The 14,710-nt window shown below is 52.6% G+C and overlaps 1 protein-coding gene across 6 annotated transcripts; it reads left to right on the top strand.

Moving 5' to 3' along the window:
- The first annotated feature begins 509 nt into the window (after positions 1-509).
- On the top strand, positions 510-13,638 carry GIPC1 (GIPC PDZ domain containing family member 1). Of its 6 annotated transcripts, XM_044948234.2 has the most exons (11): positions 510-654; positions 1,233-1,357; positions 4,432-4,486; positions 6,027-6,111; positions 6,351-6,388; positions 9,658-9,978; positions 10,829-11,014; positions 11,118-11,298; positions 12,058-12,170; positions 12,556-12,637; positions 12,781-13,638. In XM_044948234.2, exons 6-11 carry the CDS (start codon positions 9,691-9,693, stop codon positions 12,930-12,932), a joined length of 1,002 nt encoding a protein of 333 aa, XP_044804169.2. In that variant the 5' UTR covers positions 510-654; positions 1,233-1,357; positions 4,432-4,486; positions 6,027-6,111; positions 6,351-6,388; positions 9,658-9,690; the 3' UTR covers positions 12,933-13,638. The 6 variants fall into 6 exon arrangements, with proteins under 6 accessions (XP_044804169.2, XP_025149479.3, XP_044804166.2 ...); XM_025293694.3 differs by lacking the exon at positions 6,351-6,388 and having other exon boundaries at positions 511-654; positions 1,233-1,287; XM_044948231.2 differs by lacking the exon at positions 6,351-6,388 and having other exon boundaries at positions 511-654.
- Positions 13,639-14,710: the final 1,072 nt, after the last annotated feature.

The raw sequence follows: 14,710 nt of genomic DNA, 5'->3' as shown, positions 1-14,710 counted from the left end.
CCCTCCCGCCCAGAATGAATACATCTTTTTATCCGCCCTGAGGATGGCCGAGCTGGGGCATGGGCAGGCCGAGTGGAGGACTGGATTAGGGACAGCCCTTGGCTCCCTCCCGGTATCCGAAAGGGTTCCATTTTCTGGGCTTTGGAAGTTTGTATCCTTTCTCCCCGCACCCCCAAACTCAGTATCGGTCACCTGACTTCCACGACTGGTCCCCCGCCTCTTAGCACCCACAGCACCCCACACGGACACTTAGCCAAGAACACGTGGTCCGGGGCCCCCAGCTTCCCATTGGCCGCTGGCCTCCTTCCTCCCAGAGATTGGCTCGGGCTCGGCCTCAGCTCCCCCTTCCGCAGCCTCGCGGTGGTACAGCCCGCCGCGGCTTAGGAGGGGCGGGAAGGTCCAACGCTTCGCGGCGCGGGGGAGGTGTCGTGAAGAATCGAGTGAAACGCAGGGATCCCTCTGGAATGTTTCCTTCGGGTTCCACCCGAAGGGGGGCGACGTGGAGTGGATTGGCCGCGAGCGCCGGGCGGCCGCTTCTGATTGGCCAGATGTGGGCGCCAGCCCCGCCCCCTGGCGGTGGCTGCGGGAGAGGCCCGAGCCAGAGTTTGCCGAGAGAAGAGGTGGGCGAGCTGGGCGGCGGCTAAGGAAGCTCAGGTGAGTATACCCTGCAAGGAGGTGGGGAGGGGGGGGTCCATCGCGGCCGCTCGCGGGGACCCCGGAGCAGACCCGCGAGATCGCGGACCCGCGGGGATTCGGCCTATCCTGCGGGGTGGGGCCGGCCCCATGGACGCAGCTGGAGGTCTAGGCTGAGTTGGGTGGAGGGGCGGGACGGGGGGAAACGTCCGAGTCCCATTCCGGGAGGGCCGCCTGCCTTCCCTCTAGGGTCAGGGGTGAACGCCTCCCGGCGCCGGGATGGCGTCTCCAGCCGCACCCCAGCCCCCTGCACCTCTGGAGAGTTCCCGTCCCGGTGGGGACAGGCGCAGAGTCGGTATTTCGGGCAAGTCCCCGAGGCTGGCCTTGTCCCAGAAGCTGGCCTTGTCGCAGAAGCTGGCCTTGTCCCAGTCGTCCAGGGCCTGGGGAGGGGGTGGGGTGCTTCTTGGGAGGATCGAGGTCCCGATTGTAATAATGAAAAAAATCACCCGGGCTAGCATTCATTGAACACTTCCGTGTCAGGTATTTACCATGCGGATCATTGAATCACCCCTCATGGAAGTTGCTGTTACTTCTTTCAGAGGTGAAGCAGCAGACCCAGAGAGGTGGAGTGTCTTGCCTAAGGTCACACAGCGAGTAAGTGGCAGATCTGGGACTCAAACCCATGCCTCAGAGTCCAGAACTGGAATCTCCGCCACTAGACTAGGTATCCAGTGGCTTCAGGGCTCAGGTGTTTCTGACCAGCTCCTCCCACTCCATTCCCTCCAACCACACAGCCATCTGGGGCACACCTGCTGGTCTTTGCTTTCACCAGCTGCTCAGACAGGAAGCTGCCCCCATGTCCCTTTTCACCAAAGCTGGAAAAGCAAGACCAGAATACTGGGTCCTGAGAAGAGAGGGACATCTGTGGGAGAGATAGGTGGGTGGTGGGGACCACTGGGGTCCTGTGGCTGCTGGGCCCCTGGGGAGGCCTGGGCCCCGGACAGTAGGCGTTCTCCCTGGAAACACCCATGAGCCGGTTTTTCAAGACTGATTCAGAGGCCTCCCGCCCTCCTCTTCCAAGCAATACACTGCGGAAAAGGGGAGCATGGGCGTGGTGTCCCCTTCCCTATCTTGCGTGAGCTCTCAGGAACCCCCTTCCCCATTTCCTGCTCCTCCCATTGCAACTCTGTGTGGCTGTAGGCTTGTTAAGTTACGGGCCCTTCCCAGTGAAGAGAGGGTAGGGATGTGGGATTCCAGCCAACCTGCTCAGTGCCACTAGCTGACTTGAAGCTCATTTCCTCCATACCTGTGTTCAAGTTTAAGAGGAGACTGGGAGTGTGGTAGGGAGGTGGCAGTTTGAAACTGTACAGTAGGCATGTTCTGAGGATAGGGGGGCTCGGAGAGTAGTCAGAATGAGGGCATAAGACACATTATTCATTCATTCTGTACATATTTATTAAGTATCTACTATGTGCCAGGCGGACTTCCCTGGTGATTCAGTGGTAAAGAATCCTCCCGCCAGTGCAGGAGACACAGGTTTGATCCCTGGGTCGAGAAGATCCCCTGGAGAAGGAAATGGCAACCCACTCCAGTGTTCTTGCCTGGAAATCCCATGGACAGAGGAGCCTGGTGGCCGTTGCAAGAGTTGGACAAAACTTAGCAACTAAACCACCACCACCACCACCACAGGCCAGGTACTGTTCCTGGCACAGAGGGTACAGTAGTGACCACAACAGAAATCCCTGCTCCTGGGCAGCTGCCATTCTACTGCGGGGTGAACAGGCAACAAACAAGTTGTTCAGTTCAGTTCAGTCGCTCAGTCGTGTCCGACTCTTTCCGACCCCATGAATCGCAGCACACCAGGCCTCCCTGTCCATCACAAACTCCTGGAGTTCACTCAGACTCGAGTCCATCGAGTCAGTGATGCCATCCAGCCATCTCATCCTCTGTCGTCCCCTTCTCCTCCTGCCCCCAGGCCCTCCCAGCATCAGAGTCTTTTCCAATGAGTATGATGAGGTGGCCAAAGTACTGGAGTTTCAGCTTCAGCATCATTCCCTCCAAAGAAATCCCAGGGCTGATCTCCTTCAGAATGGACTGGTTGGATCTCCTTGCAGTCCAAGGGACTCTCAAGAGTCTTCTCCAGCACCGCAGTTCAAAAGCATCAATTCTTTGGCGCTCAGCCTTCTTCACAGTCCAACTCTCACATCCATACATGACCACAGGAAAAACCATAGCCTTGACTAGACGGACCTTTGTTGGCAAAGTAATGTCTCTGCTTTTGAATATGCTATCTAGGTTAGTCATAACTTTCCTTCCAAGGAGTAAGCGTCTTTTAATTTCATGGCTGCAGTCACCATCTGCAGTGATTTTGGAGCCCTAAAAAATAAAGTCTGACACTGTTTCCCCATCTGTTTCCCATGAAGCGATGGGACCAGATGCCATGATCTTCGTTTTCTGAGTGTTGAGCTTTAAGCCAACTTGTTCACTCTCCACTTTCACTTTCATCAAGAGGCTTTTTAGTTCCTCTTCACTTTCTGCCATAAGGGTGGTGTCATCTGCATATCTGAGGTTATTGATATTTCTCCCAGCAATCTTGATTCCAGCTTGTGTTTCTTCCAGTCCAGCATTTCTCATGATGTACTTTGCATATAAGTTAAATAAGCAGGGTGACAATATACAGCCTTGACATACTCCTTTTCCTATTTGGAACCAGTCTGTTGTTCCATGTCCAGTTCTGTTGCTTCCTGACCTGCATACACATTTCTCAAGAGGCAGGTCAGGTGGTCTGGTATTCCCATCTCTTTCAGAATTTTCCACAGTTTATTGTGATCCACACAGTCAAAGGCTTTGGCATAGTCAATAAAGCAGAAATAGATGTTTTTTTTGGAACTCTCTTGCTTTTTCCAGGATCCAGCAGATGTTGGCAATTTGATCTCTGGTTCCTCTGCCTTTTCTAAAACCAGCTTGAACATCAGGAAGTTCACGGTTCACATATTGCTGAAGCGTGGCTTGGAGAATTTTGAGCATTACTTTACTAGCCTGTGAGATGAGTGCAGTTGTGCGGTAGTTTGAGCATTCTTTGGCATTGTTAATAACAAGTAAATAAAGAAAACACTTGCAGAGGTTGATAAATGCTGTGAATAAAATATGAGGGAGTGGCATGGTAGAATCTGTAAGAAAGGGGGATCTCAGAAGAGGTAACTTTGGAGCCAAGATCTGAATGACAAAAAGAAGCCAGCTTTCTAAGGATCAGGTAGGGGGCACAGCCAAGGCAAAGCCTCTGAGGCTGGGCCAAGCTTGGCATGGTATGGCTGGGGCAGGAGAGAACCCAGAATGTGATTCTGTGGGGATCTGTGGGTCACATTAAGGAGTTTAGAGCTTTTCTTCTATCACATGGGAAACCGATGTAAGATTTGAGGCTGGGGAGCAACACAATCTGGTTTATGTTTTAAAATAGAGACATGAATTTAAATAACAGCCTAAGACTGGAAGACAAGAGTTCTGCCAGAACAGCATGTAATTAAGTCCATGGTCCTGAGTTGTCTGGACCACAGGGGTAGTTGTAACAGGCAGGGACAAGCGGAGGAGGCTGCTTGGAGGAGGTGGCCAGGAGTAAGCCTTGACAGGCAGAGAGGACTGGGATGTTCCTGGGCAGGGCAAGGGAAGAGGCAGTAATAACAGTGAGAGTAATAATTTTCTTAAATCAAATGTCAAGCAAAGTGCTAATTGAGTTACTTGCATAAACTCTTTGGATTCCTATAAGCACTCTAAGAGACAGTAATTCTGCCCATTTTTCAGATGAGGAAACTGAAGCCCCATCAAGTGAAGTGACTTGCCCACAGCCACTCAGCTGGTAAGTGACGGGTGGGATTTGAACCCAGGCCACTCTGCCTCTTCTGGCCTGGAAAACAAATTCATAAACCACCCACTTACCACCATTATTTCCCTGTCCTGGGTAAGACATGAAGCCAGCCTGAACCAGGGCATCAAGTGTAGGCAGAGTAAGGAAGTTGGGAGTTGGTGAGCAGGATGTAGGGGCCCTAGAAAAAGAGGGAGTTTGAATCTTGGCAGCTGACTAAAGATGGTACAGATAGAAATAGTAGTAATTGTCACCAGCCTTTGTGGAACTCTTACTGAATCCCAGGAGCTGTTCCAAACACATGTATGATTTCTTTGGAACTCAGAAAGGTTAAGACATTTGCTCAAGGTTGCACAACTAATAAGTGGCGAATCCAGGTTTAATATTTATGTTCTTTGCATTCTGCTAAGATGTACAGGGAGTGGTAGGAGGGGAGCCAGGGGAGGTGATGATGTGGGGTTTTTTGTTGTTTTTGGTAGCATCATTAAGGGAGTATAGTGAAATAACTTGACAGAGCAGTACCAGTTTATTCATTCAGAATGTATTTTATTTCTAGTATCTAGAATATATAAAGAGTTCCCACAAATCAATAAGAAAAAAGACTAGGCATTGCAATTAAAAACAGACTGTGCAGTTTTAGAGACTTCCCTGGTGGTTCAGTGATTAGGACTCTGCTCATTCACTGTTGAGGGCCGGGATTCAATCTCTGGTCAGGGAACTAAGATCCCATGAGCCACATGGCATGGCAAGAAAAAAAATTGTGGTTTTTAAAAATGGGCAAAGACTTAAGTAGTTTACAAAAGGGCAAATCCAAATGGTTTCAAATGTTTTAAAGGTTGTTTAGTATCATTGATTAGAAGGGGAGTAAAAAACAAAATCTCAGTGTCTTCATGGTTAGATGAAGCACCTACTTTGTGTCCAGAATTATGCTGGGAAGCAAGGAATAAGGGACCCCAGAGGTAGGACTTATACTGTTGCTGGGGAGACAAGATCCTACTGAGGGCAGATGCTACGGCCTGTGCTTCTTTGTCTCCCCAGAACTGGGCATAGAGACCGGTGGCTGGTGACTATTAGATTCATTAATCCATCCACTCATTAATTCCCCAAGTATTTAGTAAGCAGCTGCCCTGTGCCAGGCCCTGTGTTCTCTGAGCTAATAGAGGAATGAGTAAGACAGGCAAAGTTCCCTGCCCTTTTTGGAAAACAGACAATGAACAAGCTAAATGAATGAAGTATGGCTTCCACCTGAAAGAGGTAAGAGAGTGAGTTGGATGGCTACCAGAGGGCACAGCCAGTGCAAAGGCCCTGAGGTTGAACTTCATCCAGTGTGTTGAAAGACCAGGGAGGGGGCCCTTGTGTCTGCAGGGAATGAGCAAGGGGGACAGAGGCAGGGAGTGAGGGCATATGGCTGATGTGGGCTGGTCATTTGGGGCCCATGGGCCAAGGGGAGGACATTGACTTTTACTCCAAGTGAGGTAGAAGCCCTGGGAGGGGTTGGAGCGAGGACAAATGTGACCTGACTTATGTTTTACAGGATCACTCTGGCTGCTGTGTTGAGAGACCATTGAGGGCAAGGGCAGAAGCTGGGAGACTCAGAGAAGGCAGCTGCAGTCGTCTAGGTGAGTTGTTTTTGCTTTTAAGATTTATTTATTTATGGTTGCTCTGGGTCTTCATTGCTGTACTGGGGCCTTCTCTAATTGTAGTGTACAGGCTTCTCATTGCAATGTTTTCTGTTGTTGTGGAGCATGGGCTCTAGGACATTTGGGCTTCGGTAGTTGTGACGCATGGGCTGAGTTGCTCCATGGCATGTGGGATCTTCTGAGCCCAGGGATCAAACCCATGTATCCTTCATTGGCAGGGGACTTCTTTACCACTGAGCCACCTGAGAAGCTCTAGGTGAGTGTTGATAGGACTGGACCAGGTGATGTTAGAGGAGGTGTTGGAGAACAGATGAATGAATGAAAATGGGTACAGCTCAGGGGCTCTACTGAATCCAGGAAAGCCCTAGGGAAGAGGTGATCTGAAAGGAGGGAGCAAGAAGTCCCCCTTACATAGAAAAATATAATTTGGCATAATCTGATCCTTACCACAACCTGGCCAGGTGGATGGAATGTCCCCATTTACAGGTGAGGCATCTGAGGCCCAGGGAGACTGAATCACCTAGGGGACAGCATCACTGTGATGAACTTGGGCTTGGGAGTCAGATCTGAGGGTTGGGGCCAGTTTCTGTGACTTTGGACTTAAACATGAACTCTTTGCTAGTCTATAAAGGCCTATACAGTTGACCTCCATTGCTTCTTTATTTTTTTTTTTTCTTTTTTAATATTTATTCATTTGGCTGCACCAGGTCTTAGTTGGGCATGCAAACTCTTAGTTGCAGCCTGTGGGATCTATTTGCCTGACTGGGGATCGAACCTGGGCCCCCTGCATTGGGAGCATGAAGTCTTAGCCACTGGACCACCAGGGAAGTCCCCCTTCGTCACCTCTTTTACCTGCCCTCTTCATGTTCTCCCATTGCTCACTCCACTCTAGCCACACTGTTTGCTAGCTTAATTGTGAATCTGCTCAGAATCTCCCATGACTGCCATTTCACTCAGATCAAAAGCCCAAGTTCAGCCTCTGGCCCACAGTGTCCTGCAGTCTGCCTGTTACCTCTCAGTTCAGTTCAGTTCAGTCGCTCAGTTGTGTCTGACTCTTTGTGACCCCATGGACTGCAGCACGCCAGGCTTCCCTGTCCATCACCAGCTCCCAGAGCTTACTGAAACTCATGTCCATCAAGTCAGTGATGCCATCCAACCATCTCATCCTCTGTCGTCCCCTTCTTCCTCTGCCTTCAGTCTTTCCCAGCATCAGGGTCTTTTCCAGTGAGTCATTCCTTGCATCAGGTGGTCAAAGTATTGGAGTTTCAGCTTCAGCATCCGTCCTTCCAGTGAATATTCAGGACTGATTCCCTTTAGGATTGACCAGTTTGATCTCCTTGCAGTCCAACGGACTCTCAAGAGTCTTCACCAACACCACAGTTCAAAAGCATCAGTTTTTCGGTGCTCAGCTTTCTTTATGATCCAACTCTCACATCCATACATGACTACTGGAAAAACCATAGCTTTGACTAGGCGGACCTTTGTCGGCAAAGTAATGTCTCTGCTTTTTACGTCTCTGCCCTCACCTTTTCCCACTGTCCCTCTTACTTGGGGATCCAACCACACAGGCCTTGCTGATCCTCAAGCATGTCAAGTAAATCCCCACCTCAGGGCCTTTGCACTAACTGTTCTCTCTGCCTGATGTTCTTGCCTCATATCCTCCTATGGATATTTTCTGCTGTATTTCAAGTCTCAGCTTCGCCTGCTCAGAGAGGCAGGTCCTCTGTGACCTTGTCTGTAAAACTTGTTTTATTGTCTTTATAGCACTCTTAGAAATTATATTGAATATTTACACATCTGCTTGCTCACTGTACAGCTTCTCTGAACTGTATGCTTCTGGACAGCATGGACGGAGCCCCAGCTAGCTCACCTCTGCAGCAACTAGGAGTGAATTCGAAAAATGCAACCCTGGGTCTGGTGCTTTGGCACAGTGAACAACCTGTGTAACTGCTCATGATGGCCCTAGTCAGGGACCTTACTGCTTGTCTTTTTTTTTTTTTTTTTTAATAATTGAAGTTATTTTAATATTTGCAGCATACATTTTGCTCAGTGGTTCAGTAATGTGCTTGAGTCATTCACAGAGGTTTTCTCTTACCTTCACAGGTATACTGTTTAGCAAACTTTTATGAAATTATTAATTACAGCTTTGAATTATTAAATAAAGCATTTTTTTTTTTGACTGCACCACATGCTTGTGGGATCTTAGTTACCCAACCAGGGATTGAACCCATGCTGGGTCTTAACCACTGGACTGCCAGGGAATTCCCTAACTAAAGCTTTTAAAAACATATACACACACACACACACACACGTATCCACTTAAACACATACACCCATGGTGTATACACACACACACACACATACATATGTATGTGTATTTGTAAACTCTTAGAATTTATCCATATAAGATTGTTTTCTTCATCCATTAACCCTTCATCACAGGCTCCTTATTTACTCTGGGTAGGGAAATGTGGGACCTTGCTTGTCTTATTGAAGGCAATATCTACAGTGGTGCATGGAATATAGTTAGTGCCCAAAACATATTTGTTTGAAGGGAGGGACGGAGGAAGAGAGATAGAAAAATAGAGTGGAGGGAAAGGAAAGAAAAAACATGTATCAGTCAGGATAAGTTTTGCTGCAGTAATAAGCATCCCCCAGAATCTTAGCAGTCATACTCTACAATGGTTTATTTTTTGTTCCTGCTGCATGTCCATTGCAGCTTAGCAGGGGGGTTTCATTCATTGTAGTCACTCAGAGCCGGCCTGGTGGGGCTGCCACCACATCAAATGTGGCTGGTCACCCTACTGGGAAAATTAGATCTGTGGAGGTTCTTGCTCCAGTAATTAAATGCTTCAGCCCAGAAATGTCACGTGTCACTTCCTCTCACAACTCATTGTCCAGAACTGGTCATATGCTTACCCAGTCATAAAGAGGCCAGGAATGCCATCTGCTTACATGCTTGGAAAGGGAAGAGTCAGAAATTTTTTGTGCACGATTGCAACCAATAGAAAAATAGAGAAACGTAGACCGTGAGCCTCCATTTTCTCATCTATTAAATGGGCATAATCACATATTATGGTACATCATGTAATCACATCAGGACAATAATATGGTCCCCATGATATGATGTGAGGATAAAGTAAGATCACAGAGCAATTAGCAGTTATGGTAGATATTAGCTGATATTATTTCTGTGCAGGTGTGTAAGTGCTAGGACCAGGTTTTTTTTGTTTTTGTTTTTTTTTTAAGTGAAACAAAGTATTTATTAGGAGGGAAAAGAGTGTGAATAGGCACACATGAGGGACTTAGAGTGTCATGCCCTCGTGGTAGTTTGAATCACTTATATGAGGCATTTTTCCCAGGTTCCCTTTGGCCAGTCATCTGGCTGGGTGATTGCCTGGCTCTGAGCTGGCACCCGATTTTGAACTGAGGCCAGCCTGTTCTCTGAATAACTTCATTGGGCCTGTAGGGGCAAGGCGGCGTGAATTTCAACGCAGGCCCTGAACACCTTTTCCTGTCCTGCAGATTTCCTGGGTGCGCCCCCTCCTCTCACTGCTCATGCCACTAGGACTGGGGCGGCGGAAAAAGGCGCCACCTCTGGTGGAAAATGAGGAGGCTGAGCCAGGCCGTGGTGGGCTGGGCGTGGGGGAGCCGGGGCCCCTGGGCGGAGGTGGGGCGGGGGGCCCCCAAATGGGCTTGCCCCCCCCTCCCCCCGCCCTGCGGCCCCGCCTCGTTTTCCACACCCAGCTGGCCCATGGCAGTCCCACTGGCCGCATCGAGGGATTCACCAACGTCAAGGAGCTGTATGGCAAGATTGCTGAAGCCTTCCGGCTGCCAGCTGCTGAGGTACCTACTGGGGAGCTGGGCACTGGGGTTCCCTGATGGTGAGCTAGAGAGAGGCCGGAGTATGCATCCTGTTTGTGAGCTGTGGCTCAGGTGCTGAAGCTGCAAATACTGAGGCTTTACCCCAGTGACTTATGGGGAACTAGAGGCAGGGCTGGATGGTGAATTTCATCAGGCATTGGGAGGCCTATGCCCCAGTGGATTATGGGGGCTGGTGGCCACAGCTGGATACTGAGTTCCAGTCAGGCATGCATTAGGAGACCTGCAGCCCAATGTATTGTGGGTAACTGGAGACCAGAACTGGGTGCTGAGTTCCCGTCAGCACTGGGAGGCCTCAGCCCCAGTGGATTGTGGGAATGGACAGCCAGGGGTGGATGCTACATTCCCATCTTACATTGAGGGGTTTGTAGCCCAGCGGACTGTGGGAGCTGGAGGTCAGATGCAAGATTCACCCCGCTGTGATTCATTGGGAGGTCCAACCCTAAGGATTTCAGGGGCCAAAGGAATGGAGGAAGCAAGGAGGGTGACAGTGAGATCTTGCAGGAAGTAGATGCAGGGGTCTCAGTAGGCAGGATGGGTATCTGTGCCCCTTCATTCATTCCAAAAGCATTTTCTGATCACCTACTGCATGCCAGGCTCTATGCCCTGGAACCAGTAGGGAGTTTTTTCTAGGACAGAAACCCAGCCCTAGCAGAGCTGACATCCTAGTGGGGACCTTGACTGAGCTCTGGGGTGGTCAGGCACTGGGGGGATACCTCCAGGCCCTTCCCAGCACCCCTTCCTTCCCCCTCAGGTAGCAGTTGGCAAAGGGCATGGGAGAAAGGTGAGGGTTTAACGTTTCCCACTCCTGCAGGTGATGTTCTGCACCCTCAACACCCACAAAGTGGACATGGACAAGCTCCTGGGGGGGCAGATCGGGCTGGAGGACTTCATCTTTGCCCACGTCAAGGGGCAGCGCAAGGAAGTGGAGGTGTTCAAGTCGGAGGAGGCGTTGGGGCTCACCATCACAGACAATGGGGCTGGCTATGCCTTCATCAAGGTACCTGGGGGTGGGGCACCCAGAGTCTGGAGGGTAAGGCCTAGCCTATGATGGTAGGACCCAAGGGTGGCACCACAGGGGCTGAAAGCTCCTTTCCCCACAGCGCATTAAGGAGGGCAGCGTGATCGACCACATCCAGCTCATCAGTGTGGGTGACATGATCGAGGCCATCAACGGACAGAGCCTGCTGGGCTGCCGGCACTACGAGGTGGCCCGGCTGCTCAAGGAGCTACCCCGAGGCCGCACCTTCACACTGAAGCTCACAGAGCCTCGAAAAGCCTTTGGTGAGGGGCTGCTGCCTACCCCCTTGCCAGCCGCCACCCCCCACCCCACGCCCGCTCCTGCATGCAGTACCAAAGGCCACCAGCAGGTGGTGCCCAAAGCCCAGCTGGTGGTAACGGGTGGGAGAGGGGGTGGGGCAGCCCCACCCTTTCTGCGGGGAGAGGGTTGGCTCTCTGCCCAGCTCAGGAGGAGGATGGAGGCAAGGAGGAAGTTGCCCCTACACCCAGCTTCCAGAAGCCATTAGCCTAGCCAAGCGCCCCCAACCTGGCCAACCCCCTAGCCCCAAGAAGCCAGGCTTGGCTGCCCTATGCCAGCCCCCCTACTTTTCTGTCCAGCTTCATTAACTCTCAGGAATGGGCTCAAGGTCCCTGGCGTGGGGGTGGGGGACTCTAAAACACTTTCCCAGGCAGATAAGGTTGGTCTGCTGCCCAGCAGCTAAACCCCCTTGGCCTTGGGGAAAGTAGCTAAAGACCCAGGACCCATTCCCTTCCCGTCCCTCTGGCCCCAGGGACAGGAGTGGTCCCCTCCAGCCTCCCAGCCCTTTTCCATTCCTAGCCCCTGGCTGTGCCTCCTACACCCCGGCCAAGCCAGAGTCAGGAGACCTGCCCTCCTGGGGTCACCTCAGCCCCCAGCACCCCCAAAGCCTACAGAAGCTTGGAGAAGGTGGAGGGTGGTCTGAAGCCGGGATGTCTGGGTTTCTGCCCAGAACATGCTGGAACTGGGCTCCTCCAGTCCTCACCCCTTCCCCCTATCTCCCACAGACATGATCAGCGTGCGTTCAGGGGGTGGCCGCCCTGGCTCCGGACCCCAGCTGGGCACCGGCCGAGGGACCCTCCGGCTCCGATCCCGGGGTCCAGCCACAGTAGAGGATCTGGTGAGTGTTCCAGCTGAGCCTAAGTCCCTCCCCACTCGCCCCCCCAACCCCCACCCCCACCCCCACCCCACCCCCCCCGCAACCACCACTTTCCTGTGAAATTCATAGGTGGCAGCATCACTCTTAGCTGAGGGCCTCTGGGCACTGGATGTCCGTCCACCTCTGCCACCTCCCAGCTCTAGGACCTTCCTTGAGCAAGTGGACCTCAGTTTCCTAATCTGTGAAATGGGGCTAATAATACTGCCACTTTTGGGGTTGTTGTGAGGAAGAACCATGGGTTTCTATACCAAAAGTGGTGTTAAAAAAAAAACTGCGCTCAGCGCTCAGTATAATTACAGGTATATTCACATTATCATAATGTCGTCATCCCTCTTCCCACCCCCAGCCTTCAGCCTTTGAGGAGAAGGCCATTGAGAAGGTGGATGACCTGTTGGAGAGTTACATGGGCATCAGGGACACAGAGTTGGGTAAGTGAGGAGGGGGTCATCAGGGTCTGGGGATGGGTGGGAGTGTGGGAGAAAGGGGCTTGTAGGTCCTGTGGGGCCGAGTCTGCCCTGAGTCCCTCTGTCATCTGTGCCTCCATTCTGCTCCCCCGTCCTTCCCCCTCCAGCGGCCACCATGGTGGAGCTTGGAAAGGACAAAAGGAACCCGGACGAGCTGGCTGAGGCCCTGGATGAACGGCTGGGTGACTTCGCCTTCCCGGATGAGTTTGTCTTTGACGTCTGGGGGGCCATCGGGGACGCCAAGGTTGGCCGCTACTAGGCCTTCCGCTGGACCTCAAGATGACTTGGGCCAGTGGGCCAGGCCCGGTGGGAGCCTCTGGGGCAGAGACACCGTAGCCCGGACCCCAGCGTCTGGCTCGGGCCCAGCTCAGTAGCCCGGAGATGATGCAGAGCGGAGGTGGGGCCGGGCCTCTGCCCCTCCTCCAATCGGTACCACCCCCTCGCCAGTTCCCAGCCTGGCTGGGGCGCCCAGCCCCCTGCCCCCGCCCTTCTCCCCACCTACCTCAGCCAGGGTCAGGCACAGCGGCGGAGAGGGACCAGCCAGATTGGGTGGCCACCCCCACCTCCCCGCCCCCAATACTTTCCGCCTCAGCTGCCAAACTGGTCCCTCCTATCTCCCTGGGGCCTCGGGTTCTGTTTGGGGGTCGTGACCTCCCTAGTTTCCTGATGCAGGGAATGCAGGAGGGGGTGTGTCCCCCCCTCAGCAAATGCAATAATACCCTCCTCTTCCACTCCCCACCCCCACCCCCATCTCCCCAGAGGAACCCCCTCACTGTGGAGTCTGTTACCTCCACATTTGAAACACTAGTCTGCTGTGAAACCCCCCCAAACTCCCTCCCTCCCCAGCCCCCCTCATGTCTCCCTCAGCTCAGCCCCAGACTGAAGGGGCAGGAGGGAGGGATGATGGTGGTGGGCTTTTGTACCTGAATTTGCTGTCTGGAACATAAAGAATCTATCTGCTGTTGGATCTGTGTGGTGGCTTCGGGGTGGGAGAGGAGGGTGGGTCGGGGCTGGGAAAGAATGCAGCAGCTGAAATCCATCTTCTTCAGGCTCCAAATTGAATTAAGAGCTGGCCCCAGCCACCCACCCCCTCCCACCCGTTCCGCCTGATGAGGCTCTTGGCTGCAAGCCACCAGGCTTCCAGGCAAGGCCGGAGCTTCTTCGCCTACTCAGGGTGCAAATCTTGCTCCCTTTTGAACAAAGCTTCCCGCCACCCTCTGGCCTGATGTAAACAGTGGGCAAGAGGCAGTGGGCCCTTGTCTGTTCCGCCCCAGTGGCCCGGAGAGCCCCCAGGCCAGAAAGGGAAAGTGTTACTCGCTCAGTCCTGTCCAACTCATTGTGACCCCGTGGACTGTATAGCCCGCCAGGCTCCTCTGTCCATGGAATTCCCCGGGCAGGAATACTGGAGTGGGTTGCCGACCCAGGGATCGAATCCCAGTCTTCTGCATTGCAGGCAGATTTTTTGCTGTCTGGGCCAGAAGGTATGGAGAAAGAAAGATGAGGTGGGCTTCAGATGGGGTCTCAGCCTGCCCCAGTCAGTGCTGATGGGGAGGAGCCCACCCCAAGGCTCTGCATTGTGGGGGGAGCAGTCACGATGCACCCTCACTCACCCCACGCCCCCTGCTCCACCTAGGCTGACTCTGGATGTGTGGGGTCTGCCAGCGTCCAGGGCACACCATACTTCTGTGCTGGATGTAATAAACCTGGAGTGCTTGTTCTGACAACCCACTTCATCCTTGAGGATTGAGGGGGGACCAGGGCAGGGGTGGGTGGGACCCTCGCCAGACCTGGAGGGAAGAGCAAGGATTGAAGCAAAGGGAACCCAGCCAGAGGTCCCCACAGAGGTGAGCTGAGAGGCAAGGTGTGAGCCTCCCTGCTCCCCATTTCCAACATGCAGGCAATGGGTCCTGGGAGGGGGGCACAGGGACAGAGGTTACTCCAGGATTCCCCGGGCACCTGTGCGCACTTTGTATGTCTGTGTTAATTGCTCAGGTTGTGAAGGGGTGAGCCTCTGAGTCTGGGTGTTGAGAGGAGTAG

Source organism: Bubalus bubalis, chromosome 9 (assembly GCF_019923935.1).
Source record: "Bubalus bubalis isolate 160015118507 breed Murrah chromosome 9, NDDB_SH_1, whole genome shotgun sequence".
Lineage (NCBI taxonomy): Eukaryota > Metazoa > Chordata > Mammalia > Artiodactyla > Bovidae > Bubalus > Bubalus bubalis.
This window is presented reverse-complemented; position numbering and strand designations above follow the sequence as displayed.